The sequence below is a fragment of the Ambystoma mexicanum genome, chromosome 8, assembly GCF_040938575.1.
Source record: "Ambystoma mexicanum isolate Mex_15411 chromosome 8, UKY_AmexF1_1, whole genome shotgun sequence".
NCBI lineage: Eukaryota > Metazoa > Chordata > Amphibia > Caudata > Ambystomatidae > Ambystoma > Ambystoma mexicanum.
The window spans coordinates 1,130,342,619-1,130,363,357 of NC_090929.1; the positions used below are offsets into that span (position 1 = coordinate 1,130,342,619).

Below are 20,739 nucleotides of genomic sequence, written 5' to 3' on the forward strand. Positions count from 1 at the left end.
AAAGCGTCCCCTGGTGCACTAGGGCCAATCCTTGCTATGTTTCATAGGAATTTATTCTGCACCACATAACCCTTAGACATTTGTTCATTCTCTTGCTACCATATTTATAATAAAAACGGCTCAGCCCCAAGTCCTGCTTGAGTTTGTGTTAGTGTCCTATTAATATGCTGAGACCAAGTACAAACTTCCTTTTTGAATTTCCAAATTGAACCATTTTTGTCTTTTCGGGTTCAGTTCTAGGCTGTGCTTGTTAAAAAACGTAAACATGCAATTTAGTGACTCTTGAAGGCCCCTGTGTGTTAAATCAACGAGAGCTGTATCATCAGCATACATTAACGTGCCATATTTTGCCCCATAAATAGCAGCAGGATTTGCCTGAGCTAGTGAATTATGCGAGTTAAAATCCGATAAGAATAGAATAAATAATAATGGGGCAAGTGGGCAACCTTGTCTGGCCCCTTTATTGGTGATAAACTCCCTTGAATATCTGCCTACGCCGAGACATCTTACAAAAGCTGAGGTCTCTGCATATATAAATTGGATTAACTGAAGTAGTCCCGCTGGTATTCACAATCTATTCTGTTTTTTCCACAAAATTGCCCTGTCTGAGGAGTCAAAAGCTTTTGTTCAATCCAGGAAAGAAACAAATATGGATCCCTTCCTAAACTTGGTATATTTTTCTATAATAGTATTCAGCAGAAAGCAATGATCCAACATTGTAAATCCTGTCCTAAACCCAGCTTGTGTTTCGGGAAGAATGTTGTTGATCTCGGCCCATTCCTCCAGCCTTCTCAGGATACAATTTGTGAAGATATTGCTCATGCTACTGAGTAGAGAAATGGGCCAGTAAAAATGTGGATCACTGGTTAATCTTTTGTTGAAAATAGGGAAGATTAGACTCCTTTTCCGTGATGCCGGGAGTCACTGTGAAATCTCTGTCGCACTGAAAACACTTTACAAAATGGGCACCCACCATGTTGGGAACCATTTAATGACCTCAATATTAATGCCATGTGGACCAGGCGCTCTACCCACCAGTACCCCTAGCAGCTGGCAGTGAAGCAATTAACTCTTCGTCTGAGAATTGTATACTGTCGGTTAAGGGGTGTTCAGGAGCTATCCTGGGAACCCCAGCCAGTGAGGCATTAAATAAAATACCTGAAAAATGGGAGCTCCACACTTCCGGCTTGATTACGCTAATTTAGTTATTGTCCCTGGATACTGTCTCTTTAGCTACCAGCCTCTAGAAACCCTGAGTATTATTGTTTTGCACATCTGGTCTAAAGTATCCTATTGTTTTTCTGTATGGGTGACCTTTTTCTTCTTACATAGACTTTTGTATCTCATTTGTCGGGCATATACTTGCCCCGCCTTCAAAGTCCTGGCCCTGGTTTCCATGCACAATCTTCGTTTTGCCTCCCTACACTTCAAGTAAAACCATGTAGCATCAACCCGTCTTTTATTCATGATGCTGGAGGCACTGGCGTGTCTCCTTTTTAGAGCCTCCACTAAAGTTTGCGTTAGGAGCTCAAACATACTGATGACCTTAAATTCCTCCTCGTTAGGATTAAGTATAGCTGCTTTTAAGGGACCAATATTAATACTGTTTAACATACTTTGTATTCAGCCCCTATTTCAAATAATGTTTGTGTTTGGCTGGTTCTCTTCCTTTTCAACCCCTGGGCCGTCAGCTACAATTTCCCACTTAATCACTAAAGGATTGTGGTCACTCTCAGACTGGTCAATGACCGTAAAATCCAAAGAATGTCTATATGCAAAATAGTTTACCAGTCTGTAGTCTATCACAGAGGACTGCACCCCCGATCTAAATGTTGGTTTCAGAGGAATACGACTGGGGCATCTCCCGTATTAAACTCAACCAGCCATAGATCTTTCATAAAGTCATTAATCAAATGCCTTCTAGTATCTTGCGCTGGTAGAGATAGACTGCAGCTTGCAATACCACAAACCTTTGGTACACTGACCTGGTCCTCGTCCAGATCTCCCCCCCCCTAGTTTTACGTAAAAATCTCCCAGTATCAGGCAACTTAGATTTTTATCATGAGACAATAAATTGCTGGATCCTACCAATTTTAAAGATGTTCCTAGATGACAATTGTGGATGAATATAGATGTTAATAATGCAAACTTTCTCCCCTTGGCTTCGCTGAATGTCTAGTGATATTATGATACATTCTTTGCTATCACACTCGTATCTTTCTACTTTATAGCCAAGGCTCTTGTGTATCAGAGTAGCAAGACCTGCAGTTGGTCTGCCTGGGCCTATTAAACGTGCAGTGGCTGAGAACACTTCATACGTATTAAAATATTTTGATAAACAGCTCTCGTTGATCAGCCAATTTTCCTTCTTACAAATAACATTGGGCCTCATTACGAGTTTGGACGTAGCCATTACGTTTTTAGCTGCATGGGGTACCGGATCCGGGTTCCAGAAATAGGGAATTACCGGGCCATGCTGACTTTGGCGGCATAGGGCTCAATGGGAATGAGGAGGATGCTAACAACGGGCCTGTTAATGACGTGCCCATTGTTAGCATCCTGTTCTGCTAGCGGGTCCCTCTAAAGATGTCTGGTCTGACCAGAAGTCCTTAGCGGCACCAGCAAGCAGCACTCGTTGTAATGAGGCCCATCGTGTTCTTTAAACCATGCTATCCAATCTTGATCCCCTAATTTATTTAAAACTCCAGCCATATTCCAACTAATTAAAGTAATGCACTGTAATACCAGGGAGCAGCTATTGTGTCTAGTAATAAAGGAGTTATTAGCGGCAATTCGGAGGTGTATGTGTGATAAACTATACACTGGGCCTCATTATAAGTGTTGCGGTAAGGCAACAATGGCGCTGGTAGTGCTACCGGCGCCATGTTGCCTCGCCGCAACATTAGGAGTTTGCTCACGGGTGCGCTTTGGACGCCTGGTCAGACCAGACGTGCAGAGCAGCACCCGTTAGCAGAACAGGATGGTAGCAACGGTCCCGTTATTAATGGGACCATTGCTACCATCCTCCACATTCCTATTGAGCCCTATGGGGGCTCAAATGGGAATGGGGACGTACCGGGTCCGGGTCCCGTGAATGGGAATTACCAGGCCCGCAAAGGTTGGAATGGCCCGGTAATTCCCATTTTTTGGGACCCCGACCCGAGTTTGAAGGTAGCCATGCCGGTAAAAACCGGCATGGCTACCGCCAAACTCGTAATGAGGCCCACTGGCTCACAAGCCTGGACTCAAATTCTATCTTGATCGATATAAAAGTATAGGCATGAGTTTGTCTCAAGTTAAGTTCTAATTCAGCCTTAGACTGGTCCATAATAAGGCCATTATTACAATAAGAAATAGGAAGATCCTTGGTCTTAGATTGCATAAGGTCAGCTTGGCCTTCAGCCTGACATATCCGCATAGGATCTGACTATGCATCATGCAAATGACATACTTTATGCTTTATGTCCATATAGACCTCGATACCCTTATGTGACAATGCTTCTCTGCAGTTGATTACACAAACCCTAAAAAGAAGATTGGCCACCCCAAATCTAACACTGCAGTCTCCACAAAACATGCAGTCAGACAAGATCCAGGCAACAGTGAAAATATTGGAAGAAAGACCCTTGACTCCTAGGGTTTCAGCTAAGACTTTCATTAATACTCTTATAGGAGTTCTTGTTTTCGTGCGTATTGGCTTTTAAATAACAATAATATTCTCTTCTCTCCAGCCTTCCAAGATATTATTTGTGCCTTTCAGTTTCTTTATATTTGACTTTCGATAGGACGAGTAGAAAATTTGACATCCTGTCCTCTGCTGGAGCCCCCTTTTGTTGTAGAGTCTGTTGATATCAATTGTTTGCACTCTATTAACTGCCCTGTTTCCATCTTTTGGCCCAAGTTTTTTTTCCGCCTACTTTCAGTCTGAGATCTTAATTTTTCCAAATGTCAAGTTCTTTAGCGGCCAGGTCAGGGTGATGTGTGTTTTCTACTATCAGGGAGAGTGGGCTTTTCTTTTTGTGGGCAACTGCAGCCACATTATTCACCCCAGTATTGAACTTAAAAAATGTTTTTGTGGACGACACTGCCCTCTTAGAAACACTGGCCCCTGTCACTCTTTCATAGTCATCCTTGGGTGTTTTCATATCGGCCAGTTTAGCAACAATGGCCAGACATTTGTCTAACCTTGAGATGTCTCCTGCTCGTTGCTCATGTATTAACTGCAGATCACTGCGCATGTCGACAACAGGCGAATTCAACTGCGCTAGCCACTCCACCAACTGACTTTGGGTCAATCCTGGGTGAACTATGTTTAAATTGGTATGGGCGATCCACTCAGCTCAATTAGGTTAAAAGAACATAGAAAAATGCTATCTGGATCTCACATCAGTGCAGCCGTTCCATTCCCATCACCCGCTAGACTGTTCTGCAGTCAAATTGACTAATTGACATATTGTGCCTTCCTCCGTACTTGACTGAATATGGATATAGCTGGTTTATTTTCAAAGGCAGTGCCAATCTCCTTTCTTGTACTCGCTGATTCTGATAGTTCAATTTGTCCAGAGTTTGGGTTGTCCATGCAATCCCTTATGATCCTATTGATATAAGGGATTTGGGCATAGTTTGGCAAATTTTGAATGAAGGCCACAGGGTCTTTTGAAAGAACAGCTGTAGTAGTTTCCAAAAGTTTGATAGAGGTCAGCGAGAAGTGAATATTCCTACAGCCATACTACCAATTCTAGTACGCTATGCATCCATTTTGACACTTAAGCCAGTAATGGTGGTATCAACTGAAGGTGCTACCAATGATCCAAATGAATATTCAAACAAATGGAAAACTTTTAAGATCTGACTTGTGGCAAAGTCCGCCTCTCGCCTGGGAAACCTTCTGCAGGGTGACCAAGTGGATGATGGGCTTTAGGATGGTAGTCCTCTTCCCAGGACAGGAGAAAGTCACAGAGCACCAACCAATGACAGAGTCCCTACAGGGGGCACAGCAGAAGCGTAGACCATATCTGAAAAGGGAAATCAGGGTACCATAGGAACTGGGTATTTTGTATCTACTACTCCTTTGAAGGCATTGAGGAACGGTGGTCCTGCAGACCCAGCAGCTCCTGCCCTGTCAGCTCTCCGTACTCACGTATAGGAATCTGATATGAATCTACTGACAGAAAGAGAGAAAATTGTCTAAGGGCACTACTCTCAATAGTTAGCCAGCCAACCATCACACAAGGCCACCACTCTCATAGTGCTCCAAGAGACTGCACACGTGGCAATAGTGCATGGTACAAAGGCCAGTAACATTAAGATTAACATTAAGAGTTAAGAAAAAATAGAGTAAGGGAGTCTAGCCTGGGTAAGGTCAAGGCATGAGCACCAGAGAGGACTGTTAAGTAGCTCAATCAGGCGATACACCCTGGTCTCAGCCTAGTATGCAGCATACAGCTGAAATGCCTATTTTATTATATATATAGGTTCATATCACACCCCTTCTCAAATACCCCAGGTCATGATGGACCAGGAATCGGGCTGGTTGGTAAAGGTAATATTTATTTATTTAAAATTCAAATCAAACATATACTTGTAATATATGGAGCAGCAATCACCAATGTGGTGACAATAACAGATAGGAAGGTATGTAATGCACTTAAATTCACTCTTTAGCAACACAAATATAAAACACCAGAGAAAAGAACACTTTTGGCTTGTTGGGAAAGATAGCACTTAAGTTAGAATTTCCCCCTGTAATATTGTTCAACCCACAAACAACCAATTCTAATTGGATATAAGGAAGCAGCAGGTAATCAGGAATAAGGAATAGAAAACAGAATTCGGATCCAGACTTCCCTCCCCAAACAAGAGGGAAAAACAGATTTGAAATCTTACACTTTAAAATGACATTGCGAAATGGCTGGGTGAAACAATGAATGTGTGCAAAAATGCTTAAATCAGTACAAATCTCTATGGGAGCAACAATTGAAAGATACTAACAATCATGAGCTATAGTTTGGTTTTTAGGAAAAATGGGTGAAATACACTGATTTGGACTGCGTTTTGGGTTGGGATGTAGCTATATGACTTAGGTATAATCCAGAGTTGAAATGAAGTATCTAGCTATTAAACTGAGGAAGATATGCAATGTTGAATGAGAGGCGTTTTTAGAAAAATCAGGTAGTGAAACACAAAAGAAACTCAGTTTGGACAAGAAAATGTTTACTATAATTTTACTCTAAACTAGAGCAAGCAGGCTAGAATATCAAAGAGGGACACAGTAAGCTCTGGAGTTGATTCATGACTTCAACCCCAGATCCCCAGCGCCCGCTCCGGCGGAACCAGTCGGATCACTCGAAGTAGGATTGATAGTTTAAGATTTACACAAGATGAAAATGACTAAAGAAATGGCGCTTAGCAAGATAAATCAAAGACAGGATTGCAATAAGGATTCTGACAATGTTACAAGTTATTAAGGTAAGGATAGGATGGTTTAGAGATGAGGATGAGACAAGGCAAGGCAAGGTATGCTATGGTTTTCTATGATTCCTATTAATACTTACTGTCCACTTTAATTTAGGATTTTGGACCATCAAGGGTTCTGGTCATCACACGGATCGGGTCTAACCAAGGACACCTGGGCAATTCTGGTGGGACCAGATCATCTAGGCCATTCTGGTCACCGGACTGCACCGGACTGGCCCTTCTGGTTACTGGAGACTGGAGATCAGTGGGATGGCGACTTTGCAGGCATGCATCTAGTAGTAGCAAGCCAGGTTGGATCAGGATGTTTCCCTTGGGTTTTTGGGATTTTTAGAATTTGAGGCCTAGCTGAAAAGGGGTTCAGCAATGCATAGGCCTTGGGTTTGCAATGAAAATCTGGAATCAGGATCAAACCGGATGAAGAAATCAGGAACAGGACGCCACGCAGGAAATCAGGAAGAAAGTCAGGAATCAGTGTGTCTTTTGTGCTGTCAGGTGCCCTTATTTATCATGCCAAATGATATCACTACAGTATATGATAGGGGCAGGCTTACTACCCACACCCAGAATGCTAGGATTGGGCAAGAGCATAGTTTCCGCCTTGCTCTTCACTGATTGGATAACAGAAAAGGATGTCATGTTTATGGGATGATGTTTTCAATGACTAGAAACGTCCCCTATCTACTGGAACCAAAATCTAATTTTCCCACAAATACATATTCATACAGTTATCATCTCTGAGAAAACCAGATGGACAGGTTACCTATTTTGTGGGTCACATTTCAATCCAAACGCCAAGTCTGTGGGACCTGGTTTTGCCTTTCTGCTACATTTTGGCAATTTAAACCATGAAAGATTTGGCCTAAAATTTCCCAACTTTGTACACATATGCGCATTTACCCCTGGAATGTGTGTACAAAATGTTATGTTCACAATATCAATACTTTCCCCACAATCTGTCATTCTTTACAACTTCTGTTCCTTATGAAGTTACGAGTTCTACTAAGTCTTCACAGAAAGAGCATAAAATTAGATTTAAAACCACAAGCTTGTCATATTTTTCCTCATTCTTGCTGCAAAGTTAAATGTCTTTAAAGTTAAGTTACAAAATAGGCTTTTAGAACCAACAGGAAGTCTATTGTCACTTCCTCAGTTTTTTTCTTTTCCCCAACTGCAAGCAAATGTCAATTCCTTTGAAGCAGGATGAGGGCTCTGCCTCTTGATTGAAGTGTACTGACCCTCACACTTGACAGGTGAGAGTCTCTGCCTGCTATTGTACTGTCCTGGATATTCAAAGCCTCCAAGCTAGCAATTAGCCTTTCCTGTTCCAGATGTTTATGAGATGTCACCCTTTCTCTGGGCTAGCAACTGGCAGAGCAAGTTTTTGAAAATGTTTATATAGTTTGCCAACTCAGCCTGGGTTTTAGCTTTCATTTTCTCCTTTCAAATCTTGACTTTAACCTATGGAATTAGAAGAAATTATAGGTGTTTTTCTACCAGCAACAATTACTTTTACATTTCTAAGTAATGAAGTCTTTACACAATAATGTACTTTTAAATAGGCGATTTTCCCCTTTCAGTCAGGAAAAAACACATTTGCTATTTCTTTAAATTCGGTTTTCATCTCCTGCAAATATACACTTTGTGCAGCTAGAGTTCTTTTCTTGAGTGCTGGAGTTGTTTTTCAGCATGGATACAGTCCATGCTACAGGCATCTATTTAGAGAATTCTCTGGACAGCTGATTCTTGATACTGTTGCAAAGAAAATATTCGCGTTTCCCGTGTAAAATGAAAACAAAGCCCATTGTTGATTTTTCAAGGATACCTTTGACAGGAGCTGTCATTCAAATGAGGCCTGGTTCCTTTGAGACACAATGAATGATCCTGGGCATTACAGTGGTTCATAAGAAATTGATGAATTTAGCACCAAACAGCACTTTTAAGGTTGAGAAAGTGTAATTTTGGGTTTTCCAGCAAAGTAATGCTGCCTCTTTCACTTCACTCCATGTTAAATGTTGCAGAGCACACTGGCACATTCATGCAGTGAGTACTCTGTTCCACCCCACCTGAAATGTGTGTGGCAGGGAGGTGCAGCCATTTTCTGGTTGTGACAAAAACGCAGTTTAGAGATCTTGGCCCGCACAGGAGTCAGCATGGCCATTTTGTGCTGTTTCTTACACCAATGCAGCAAAGTGATGTAGCATAGCACAGCTGAGTGGGTCAAAATATCCCAGAGGACCACCAATGAGGAGGGATTAGCCAACCCCAAGTGCTGCATCAGAACTAAAGGCCATCCTGAGGCGTGCGGCCCATCACGCACTCCCTACATGAGTTTCCAAAAGAGACACACCTGAGCGCTCTTAAATAAGAGTATGGGGAAGGAAGGGCCACGTTGGGGGAGGCACAGTGAACAAGCCAATCCAAAGTCCCTTACCAGGACTGTAAGAAATCCTGAAGAGTGGTGCCCAACAGCCAGCCCAGCTGACATTCCTACACCAGAGATCGGCTAGACAGCAGGGCAAAATGCAAAAAAAATGCTATTGCAAATGTTATTGATACTAATGTTATGTTGCCACTTTTTTCCACTGCCAGTTCTGCATGCACTCAACTGAATACCCCTGCCAATGATTCTTGCACCTCAAAAAATGCAGTTACAAATGTTACGGCTACTAATGTCATGCTGCCAGATACCACCACGAGCTCTGCCCCTGCTGAATTAACTGCCTCAGCCAGTGAAATACATACCACTGATGAGGACACTCTCCACGCCACAAAGGAGTATACCACCCTAGACACCTCGATCAACTGCCCCCACTCCAGCCTACCAAACCACCTCCGGCAGCACTGTCACCCTCCAGGGGCCCCACCTCAACTGTGTCCTGGTCAATGCCCGTTCCATCAACGCCCATGCATTAGATATCCATGACCTCATCTCTACCCACAACTTGGACCTCCGTATGGTAACAGAAACTTGGCTTCATGAAGCCTCAGGTCCTGCGCTACCCCTGGCCCTCGCCCCAGGCTACTCCATCACCAGACAAGACCGCCTATCCAAAGGTGGAGGTGTAGCTCTCATTGCTAAAGACTCCCTCGCCATCAGGAGGGTAGACAAAGATATGAATATCAACAGCGACTACCTCCAACTGAAACTCAAGCTACTACATCAGAGCACCATCGCCATACACCTCATCTACCGCCCACCAGGTCCCTTAGGGGATTTGCAAGCAGCTCTCTCCAACCTCCTATCAGACAAATAAAAAAAATCATACCAAAGCCATCTTACTTGGTGACCTCAATCCAGGCCTTAATGACGCCAAAGACCAAGCTGCCAAGTCAGTTAACCTAGCCCTGGAGACCTTAGGGTTCAACAACTCTGTCACTGACCACACCCATAGACATGGCCGCACACTTGATTGGTTAGCTCAACATAACTGTCCCCTCATCCTCTCTGGTAACACTCCCACTCTGTGGTCTGACCACCACATTATTACGTTCAACATCCCTACTACCCGAGCCAATTCATGCCCCTCTCCCCTTTATCCCGGCTCTTACCAGAAGCTCACGCCAGCTCACAAAGGAAAGGATCCTACCGTATCTTCAGGTACCAAGCTTCAGGCTCCCATTCTCCATGGACCTAGAGGCCCTTGAGTTATCCTACAACACTGCCATCACATCGGCGGTCAACTCCATTGCCCCACTTAAGCCCCGCAAAGCCAAACAGACCAGCCACACTAATGCCTGTTTCACCCCAGACCTTTCTCGAACTACGCTCCAAAAAACAGACAGCCTTATCCCGCTGGCAAGCCTCCCACTCTGTAGTTGACAAAGAGGACCTCCATACCCGCACAAAAGAGTACAAAAAAGCCATCATCCGTGCCAAAGCCAACTCCTTCAAGACTAGAATCTCTGAGGCTAAGTCAAACAGGAAAGAGTTATCCTACATCTTTAGGGAACTAGAGACCCCCCACGCCTCAGAATTTCTCTAAACATAAGGCATGGTGCGACAAAATGCAAACTGCCATGTGCAACAGACTGAACACTCTCCAATCTAAAATCCAAACTTCCCAACACTCACTAACCAACATGCCCATCCACATCACTGTTCCATCCTCAGACACCGCCAATCCCCAGCCGGCACAATTCAGGAGCAAGATATGATCAACCTTATGAAAACCATAAAGCCATCTAATTGCAAAGGCGACTTATGCCCAGCTGCTATCATTAAAGACTGTGCCAACACCCTTGCGCCATTCTTGACAGCATTTATCAACGCCTCCTTTGCCTCGGGTAAGGTTCCCGCATGCCTCAAGGAAGCCTGTATACGCCCGCTCCTAAAAACCCCCACTCCTGACCCCACATCTCCAAACAACTACCACCCATTATCACCGTACTGTTTTTACTAAAAATACTTGATGAAGCAGCTTACCTACAGGTGCAACAATACATCGAGGAGAACAAACTCCTAGGACTCGGCCAATCGGGTTTTCGCCCTGGGCATGGGACAGAAACCGCCCTACTGGACCTTAAAAACCAAATGGACGAAGCCAGAGCCTTAGGTAAACCAGTCCTGCTCCTACTCCTCGACCTCTCTGCAGCATTTGACCTCGTAGGCCATAGCGTCCTATGCCATCACCTCACTACCACAGCCAAATTCTCGTCCAATGCTACTGACTGGATCACATCCTTTTTACAAGGAACATCCATGCAAGTATTCTCTGACACAGCATCCGCTTCACCTCCCATCATGCTATGTGGAGTGCCCCAAGGCTCCTGCCCCTCGCCCACTCTATACAACATATTCACACGTCCCCTCTTCCTCATCCTTGACGCCATGGGTATATCCTACACCAACTACACGGATGATACCCAGATCCTACTCACACTCTCAGGTGACTACAACACTGACTCAAGAACCCTCACCTACATTTACAACACCATCCAAACATGGATGGCAGCCAATGGACTGTGCTTACATTCAGACAAGACCGAACATCTCTTGGTAGGACCCCCCGACACACTCAAGAATCTTGACCCTCTATTCATCCACTTTCCCATTGACTTCATCAGAATCCCAGTATCAGAGTCAGTGAAAACACTGGGAGTATACCTGGACTCCAACTTGTCTATGACTAGGCAAGTTAACGCAATCGCCTCCTCAGCATCTTACCATGCCAAGGTCCTGAATGCAGCCAGACCCTTCCTCTCAGCAGAGAACTGCACTAACATAGCAAGAGCCATTACGGGCTCAAGGCTAGTCTACTGCAAAGCACTCTTCCTGGGCACTTCCACTAAAAACCTAGACAAGTTGCAAGTCATCCAGAATAATGCACTACGCGCAGCCATGGGCATCCCCAAAAGGGAGCACATCACTGCTGCCAGGCAACAAGCCCACTGGCTTCCTATGAAAGAACGTGTAATATTCAAAGCACTGGCACTGACCCACAAGTGCATTCACCTCACAGCACCTCCCTACCTGTCACAAAGGATTCACCCATCCACTTCACCCACCAGAACACCCTACTCTAACTTGCTCACCGTGCCCCTGGTCAAAAGAGTTAGAGCAGGTGGCGCCAGCTTCCCATAACTTGATTCTTACAATGGAATGCTCGCCCCCATCCACTACGTGCCGAGGGATCACATATGGCATTCCGAAAGGCACTGAAAACCATGCTCTTCGCCTAAACCACCACTACACTCCTCACTGCCTGGCAACTGACCCAAATGTAAACCGCTATGTGTACTGATTATTTGTATAACGGTATAAATGCAAATCCTTGAAATGTATTATCCACATGTATCTAAGCTCCCCTCAAGTAACAGCGCCACGATGCCCAAGGGCTGTTTGTGCGCTATACAAATGTAATAAATAAATAAATAAAATCCCTATAAAAGTGAGCTTATGGCCCTTTCGAACATGCATACACAATGGATAGGATCACACATGAATAATTATGAGTCCAAATAACCGGACAAACTCAAGAAGATGGCAAGTTACTGTTTTATTAACAATTATCTAAAAAGGGGAGGTTACAACGAGCCTCATTATGGGTCCGGCGATAACCCTGCTGAATAAAATTACCTGGCTATTTCGAGTCTGGTGGCCGGAATGTCAGGCACCAGTAATTTTGTTAGTCCCCATTCCCATTGAGGTCCCATAGGACTCCATGGGAATGGGGGCACAGGAGCACTGACACCGTTAACAATGGTGCTGGTGCTTCCGTGAGAACTCTGAGAGCGGGTGCCATCCCACTCAGCAGGTCTGACCCAGGCGGGTGGGATGGCACCCACCTGCAGAGCTGTAGTGTGCCGGTCTGGAAAAAATGGTGCCAGTGGGATTACCAGCACCATTGTTTCCGGACCGGCACTATGGTGATGAGGCCCATTGTCTTTAGTCAGTCTCTCAGGACGTCGTGCACACTTTCTTATGACATCCTCAGTTCTTTTGCTTAGCTCCTTCTCATATTCCTTCAGGCAGTTCTTCCTGCGGTTGTCATCCCTACGGGGGTACATTCGATAGGGTTGTCTCAATGGGTATCTCCTTCCAAAGACTTGCTGCAGTATTGTACGATAGCTGGTGTCAGGCAAGGCATGTTCTAATGTCTGCAATACAGGGGAGGTAGGGGGGGCTGGATCTCCTGCAGATGTATACAGCTGCTCCTCTACAGAAGCTCACAAAGGCAGTTAGGCATTGAAGGTGTTTGCAGCAGATGCTGGAGACTGGAGACAGATGATCATTTGAAGAATGTAGGTGGAGGGAGCAGAAGATTGGGCAAGGCCCAGCAGACTGGAGGAGAAGTCCAGAATGCTGGGTAATACTAGAACCCAGGAGCTGGAGGGGAGGCCCAGGAGACCAGGAAATGGAGCGGAAAGAGGTACTGGGTAAGAGGCCAGAGCTCGGAAAGGGATGGCCAAAGAGGACGAAGATGGTATAGAGTAGGGTGATGCTCAGAAGAGCCAAAAAGGTGCCCAGAGAAGGCGTAAAGAATATGAGAGCGATATAATTGTAGAGGGGGAGTGCTCAGAGGAGTGACGAAGGGGGCAAAGGGGGTGAGTAGTTGGAGAGCAATAGGTGGTACTCATACAAAAGTGAGGCTAGTGACATCAGCGGTGTCTGAGGAGGACAGTATAGCAGCAAAAGGGAGTGTCCAAAGTAGCAAAGAAGGTGTGGACAGTAAAAGATGTGCCCAAAGAGATGCAAAATTCGAGGGTGATGGTGGTGCAGAGAAAGTAGATGGTCATAGGAGGAAAGGCAGTCAAGACTGTGACAGAAGTGCCAAAGTGATACAGAGTTTTATGGTGAGAGTGGCACAGTTGAGGGTGGAGCTCATAGGAGTGATGAAGGTGAGGATAGTGACAGAATGCCAAAAGAGGTCAGGAATTTGAGGACAGTGATAGAAGAGAAGAAGATGATGGACAAGAGAAGTGAGATGTGGTGTAAACAAATGATAGGTGGTGTCACAAGGAGGAATCCCCTGACAGGAGAGACAGGATGTTTGTAGAGTCCCTTGAGTGTAAGAGAGGAGGAACAAAGAGAAAAGAAATCTGAGAAAGAAAGGAAGAAAGAAAGAGTGGAAATTAGAGTGGTTCGTGGACATAGAAGTGAGAAAGGCAGAGGCCAGGGCAAAGTGGATACAGGCTAGCATCCCAAATAGAGGGAGCGATCATAGAGTAGTTGGCTGCCTGTTATCATGCATCACTCCCTTGTTCCACATCCTGGACACTGGGAATTGCCCCAATCACAAAACAAGTCCCTTCCTTTCTTGACAGAGTGCCCTGACATCTCTACTGAAGGTCTATGAACTGATGGTTGGAAAACCAATGAAGAACAGACCACAAAATAAGAACCAAGAGAGACAGAGAGAGAAAGCAGAGAAACCCATGTAAAACCAGCTCAGCGAATGACAGGCCAAGAACCCAGCTTAAGGCAAGTCCAAGGCCCTTGGGAGTCTCAATAGAATCGCAGCAAAAAGTGATGGTAAAGTGGTGAAAATTCTGTTACTGCCACAATATTGCTGCTTTACTACATTGACGTACTGCAGGTTTTGTAAGGTGGAGGATGTCCATACAGCAAAAAGCTGGAGGTAAATCATCCACTTTACCACCAAAAACCATCAGATTTACCATGTGAAATTCCTGCTCGCAGTAAATCTGTAAAAAATCCCCAAGTAGTCCTATGGAGTCCAAAAATTCAGACTAACGTCAGTGTACCACCACTCCTAATGCCACGTTAAACCCGTGGATCCGAGTGGCGATAACGGCAATTGATTTTGGCAGAAAATTGCTAATTATTTGTTTCAAGAGTCTTTACTGGCAGGAGACTTTGCTTTTCTGACATGAGCAGGGAACCTTGCAACGTCACAAGACTGAAGGAAAGCTACTTTGAATGATTTGTGTCCTGGATTTTCAGTTATGCACAGACCTCAGAACCATTCTGACATTAGAATTGGCTTTATGCCTTTGTCGATTGTCCTGTCCCTGCCTGTATTGAAAATAAATAACTTGAAGTATATTTATGTGAGCGTTTCTGGTCTATTAATGCCCCATCAGCTAAGTGACCCAGTATGTGTCAAGGAGTGTCTGAGTAACGGCCGATGCCTAGAGTGAATATGGGTAATCGTGAAACACAGACATAAATGAGAGGAGAGTAGGTGCATAATCAAGATTTTGGCACATTTGGTATTGCTGTTTATTTCATTGACAGGACATGCATCAGAATAGAGTTGGTGTAATTAATGCCCCTCCCACCCCCCAAAACAAAGCCTGTTAAACAGATTCATAAATTGCCATGAAAATAGGTACTTTCAATAGTCATCGACACTCCATAGTGTGATAAAAGCATCATGTTCTTCGGAAACGCCTGGGTGATGGAGCAGGAGAAGCCGCAACATTGTTATTTGCCACCTCTAAACGAGATTCTATGTTACATAAGAAATACCTCAGAAATCAGGTCACTTCTAAATAGAAGACAACAGTGGATGTATAATTATAAAGTTGCATCATAAAACAGCAGAGTTGTAAGGATTTGCATTGCAATAGAGAAAACCTTAAATACTTTATAACAGAAATAGAAGAGTGGGGGCATGATATGCTCAATTAGATGATAGGTTTAATGTAAGAGAGGAAAAAACACAGAAAAATAAAATAACATTAGTGCAAATAAATACGAACATTCTCTAGAAAACAAAAGAAGAAACATACATTTTATATGTTTGGGTACTCTAGAGGGTAAAGAAGAAGGAAGCTTAAAATACAATTAGACACGTGTTATGGGAAATATATTGCAAATTAAAAAAGATACAGTGCTACCTTAGTTAATCTGGTATTGCCCATAGATCAGTCAAGAGAAAGTCAGATAAATAAATTGAAGGAGATTATTGCTGGATATAAATATTGTGATGGCAAGTAAATTATTTCCATGATGTTTGAGTCAAGTAATGCAGAAAGATGCTGTAATGATAACGGGAAGAAAGAGGGAACAGAACAGCCGAGAAGTGGAAGAATGAGTATAAAATATTTGTATTTAGTTCAGTAATCAGTCTGTTGGACTGCTATTTGGCACCCATCTCTTTGATACATGTAATAAAGCCTTGACTTCCATATATATCCCTTGTTTTTTTCTTCATAGATGCTGGTGTATTCCTTGGGAATGACATTGTACTGGTCATCTGACTATAAGATTCCATCTGAACAGGTAAGTGGTGGCCATGAGCTGGAACAGTGAGTGGTTCTTGTTTCTATCCTTCCTGAAGAGTGCCGTTAGATCTTTGTTGGTATTTCAATGCTCAATTGGCGGTGGACATAAGAGAACTGTGTTGCCATTTCTCATGGAAGTAACATGTCAATTTGGGTGCCATATCTCTTGCGGCCTGACAGAGGCCTTTAAACTAGTGGTAAGATTCACAGTAGTGCCTACGCTCATACAAATTAAGGATATTGCTGAAAACCCTGCCAGACCAGTGTTATCTAGAGATGTTCAGTGAATTGTGTATAGGGAGTGGGATTCTTGGCTCCTTGTAACCAAGGATAGTTAATTTTCTGTCTCTGAAGTTATAATTCTACTCACTCTGCCTGTATGTATCCCAACAAAAATATGAAATATGCACATGATGAACTCATTCACCAGTAGCCTTATATCCCCCTAAAATTGCTGTACAATTATTGCCAGTGATACTGTGTTTAGGGGAAGAAATGTTGCATCTCCTTGCATTTAAGTCATTTCTGTTCTTAGATTGTCACAGTGTATGAGGTTACACATAGCTCCACTTCCTTGAACACATTGTGAATGCCTTCTCAGATATGGAAATTGTGTGTGAAAGTAGAAATATCCCATTTACCTTTTAGAATGCAGAAGTCATTAATTTGATGATGTATGGTGTGTGTATTGTCTGCTTCATTGAGTTTACTGGTTATTATCATTTGCATATTAATTTGAATGTTTGGGTCTAAAAATGTAATACAAGTTAGTAAACTAAAAATTCCTTCCTCCAATATTGGCCTAACGTAACGTCTGATGCTGACACTATACGACTATTTGTCAGTAGCATGTCCTGGAGCAAAAGAGTGATATCTGGAAGGTGTTGAATTAATCAAATACTTAGACATTCATCTGGCCAAATCCAATGGTATCCATTATTCCAAGGCCAGATCCATCACTCTTCAGTGTGGTGCCTGTCGCACAGCCCAAAAAAGAATGAAACTGGAGCAATAGAGGATGGTTCTGTAACACTGATACATAATTATAAAGGAGAGATGCAGGAACAGAGCGAGGCGAACAGCATCACAAAACAGACTCTATGGTGGCTGCAGACTTACACTACACAATGATTTTCTGGTGTAGGTATTTCAGTCTCCACAGCGCACTCAGGAGTGTAACATTAGGCTCTAAAGTTGCTGTCGAGTTGTAAAAACACCTAAAATGCTCCAGATCCAGCAGATGTTACTGCCACTGAACATTTGTAACAGGGCTTGTGGCAGTGCCATAGCAAGCCTTACAGTCCGTGCAGTTATTTGAGCATATGGAGCGGTTTGATCCTGAAAAGTTAAAATAACAAATTGTGAAATCCCAGAGCAGCCCCATGACCTTTGCACATATTACAACAGATAGGAACAGTGGTCTAACACAAAATGTGGGGGCAAGCCATGTTGAGGGTGCCCCCACCCAAGTTCAGCAACAAAGCACAGCCCACGTTTACACTCCCGGCCTGCCTGGACCACTAGGCATACACAATGCAGTTGATGATCATGCTCTGCGTGGGCATACCGTGCACTGAACTAGGTGAAAGATGCAAATATGTGTTTTAATCAAACTTTAAATCTTTCAACTAGCATGGAGACCTGGGGGGCTGTGCCTGGCTCCTGAGTCCTGACAACCAAATGTACCCGCCAACTCTGTGTGTGGCCAGTAATATAACACCAGTAATGATAACACAAGAAAGCATGTTCTTGTGGGTTCTGCCAGTATATGCCAGTATGCCCCTGGGAGACCATTCTATTGTTGGCTTTGCCCCTAATGCCATTAACAAACTCCTGCCACAGGAGGGGAACATGTTATTGGTGCTGTATAAATGCATGCCCAACCCTCCCCACCACCATGTAAAAATACTCTTCATGTTGACTTTGCCCTTAATGCCAGCAAAACATGCAATGCTACAGTAAGGAACCATTCCCTTGTTTAGCTGCACAAATGCCTCCACCCACCATGCAAGAACACTCATCATGTTGACTTTGCCCTTAACACCAGAAACACTTGCAGTGTGAGAGCAAGAAAACCGTTAATGGCTGACTGCACAAGTGCCCTTCCCCATCTCACGTAAGCACCCCCCTCATATTGGCCTTGCCACTGAAGTGAGTAAAATATGCCATGCATTAGAAAGAAAATGTGCATTCTGCCTGCCCCATTGTTGTATAAACCTCCACCCCACAACTTCATCCATGTAATAACATTAATTAAGTTGGCTTTGCCCATAATACAAATAATACATGTAATAAAATGTCCATGCTCCAATGCCTCTTGCCTGAGCCCCAGCCTTTCATGCCCACATGCATAACCATTCACCCACCAGCCACTCACCCAGTGGCGGCTAGTGAATTTTTTCTTTCGAGTGGTGTAAACATTTCCCACAAATATGCCAGATCAACCGAGCGCAGCTAAGGAGCCTGAACCAACCAAAGAATGTTTGTGGGTGTTCCCCCGCTGAGAACATTTTTTGCATAATGGTTTAAAATGGCGCATTATACGGCACACTTTCTGTGAAGAAATAGGGTAAAAAGCCAGGCAGTTTGCAATTGGTTTTTTAGGGTAAATCCAATCCAAAATCCAAAAATCCAATAGATTCAAATCACCAACAGTGCACAGGAGCATTTCTCAACACATTTTCATGATGCCTTTGCTCAACATGTATATGTCAGTATAAAAGCATTTTAAACCTGGCTGTGCCCATACATGCCAGAATTCCCATATAAGAGCATACTCATGTTTTCTTTGCGCATACTGCCAGTAATGATACACTAAGAAAACATGTTGAGGCTGGCCAATATGTAGAATTAGCCACGCGAAAGGACATACTTCTGCTGGCTTTGCCATTCAAAATGCCATGCCACAATAAGAAAACATGTCCAAACTGGCTGCACCAACATGTCAGCAAATGTCGCGATCTGGCAATGTCACCGGAGGTCCTGGTCTCCTACTGTGAGGGTGACTTTCCTCCCGAAACAATTGTTTAGGTGATACCAAGGACAAGATAGACAGACAAAAGGTTCAAGCAAAAAGGCGAGGGAACACTGCTTGGGGTTTCAAGGCTTGGGAAAGAAAGACAAATAATAGGTTATTGTCTGTTCTTGAGCACATCCATAAAATAATCCTGTTCCCACTACACCTTACCCTACCTGTGGTGTGATATGGCCCTGGAGATGAACCTAGGACGGCATCCACTGCTGTGGTTTGAAAGTCCATAGATCAGAGAACCACCCGTCGTCACGTTGACATCAGGACACAATGTTAAGGTTAGTGCAAAGTTTCAGTGGACCTAACCCGAACAGCACAATGACACACTTCTGATAGAAAGACAAAAAAGGAGTAGGCAGTTCTTTTTGTGTAATGCACAGAATCCCAAGAAGGTTCTTTTTAGGGGTTAAGGCAATCCAAAAGGAAGATGGGGTAATAGTCCAGAGGGGAAAGAAGCGGAAGCGTAGATAGGGAGGTGACCATGGGGTTGGTGCGCAAGTCATGGCAGGAGCGGCAATAAAACAGATAGCCAGTAACCTAATCCAATGAGAAGTATGCAGAAAACGTGGTCAAGAGGCAAAACAGCATTCAGTACACAGGTGAGACATATGTTCCACAGAGGATCAGGCAGAAGAGTAGTCAGAAGGTAGACCAGGGGTCGTTACAAGGGAGAGAACAAAACAGAACCATGGAAATCCAGATAGAACAGGGTGGCAAGGCACTTACTCCAGTTGTCAAGTGCCGGTTGGCTCTTTGCCTCCATAGATATGGAGCCTTTTGCAGAGTTTTCAGCGTTCGTTCTGGACATATGTGGTAACATCACATGCAATGTCCTTCAACCGTGTGAGGTTAATCGCGCCCCATTGGTGGATGAAGGGAGGGAGACGCTGTCTCAGTCTCCATGGGAAACTCCAGATGGTTATCCATGATCGGGTGCCTACCCTGCTCACAACAGCTAGCCACGTACTGACACTTGTCATGCTTACTTTATCATAGACCCAGAATAAAATAAAAGTACATTTTGTGCTCAGGGTGCCTTTAGAGTGCCATTCATGTTGGTGAGACCTTAATGTGTGGCAGCCTCTTTGTTGCTACCCCTCTCGCCATGAAGTGTAGCTTTGCAAGTCTGCATACCCGTACCTATTTGACTCATATGCTGTCTGATGTATCCCCCTGTAACATGAGGTGAGGCTTTGTCAGTCTGTGTAATCATACCCATTTAACTCATGTGCTGTCTGATGCAACCCCCTGTAACATGAGGTGATTTTTCGCCAGTCTGTGTAACTGTACCTATTTGACTCATATGCTGTCTGATGTAGCCCCCGTAACATGAGGTGAGGCTTTGCCAGTCTGTGTAATCGTACCTGTTTGTCTGTATCCTTATGCTTTCTCCTGCACTTCACCAATGTACCATGCACTTCTGTAACTAGTGCCTTGATGCCTAAGGCCTTTGTGGGCTCAAATGAATGCAAAAATAAATAAATATATAAAATATATAAAATATCACAATACTGTAATAGCTGGACAGGAGCACTGAAATA

General features: G+C 43.9%; 1 protein-coding gene across 3 annotated transcripts in view; it reads left to right on the top strand.

The window, feature by feature from the left end:
* The window catches only part of FRMPD2 (FERM and PDZ domain containing 2), an 878,187-nt gene that overhangs the window by 227,007 nt on the left and 630,441 nt on the right, over positions 1–20,739 (top strand). For all 3 annotated transcript variants that reach the window (XM_069611181.1, XM_069611182.1, XM_069611183.1), the window contains exon 4: positions 16,100–16,165. In XM_069611181.1, the coding sequence (XP_069467282.1) occupies positions 16,100–16,165 (66 nt within the window). The remainder of the gene's footprint in view (positions 1–16,099; positions 16,166–20,739) is intronic.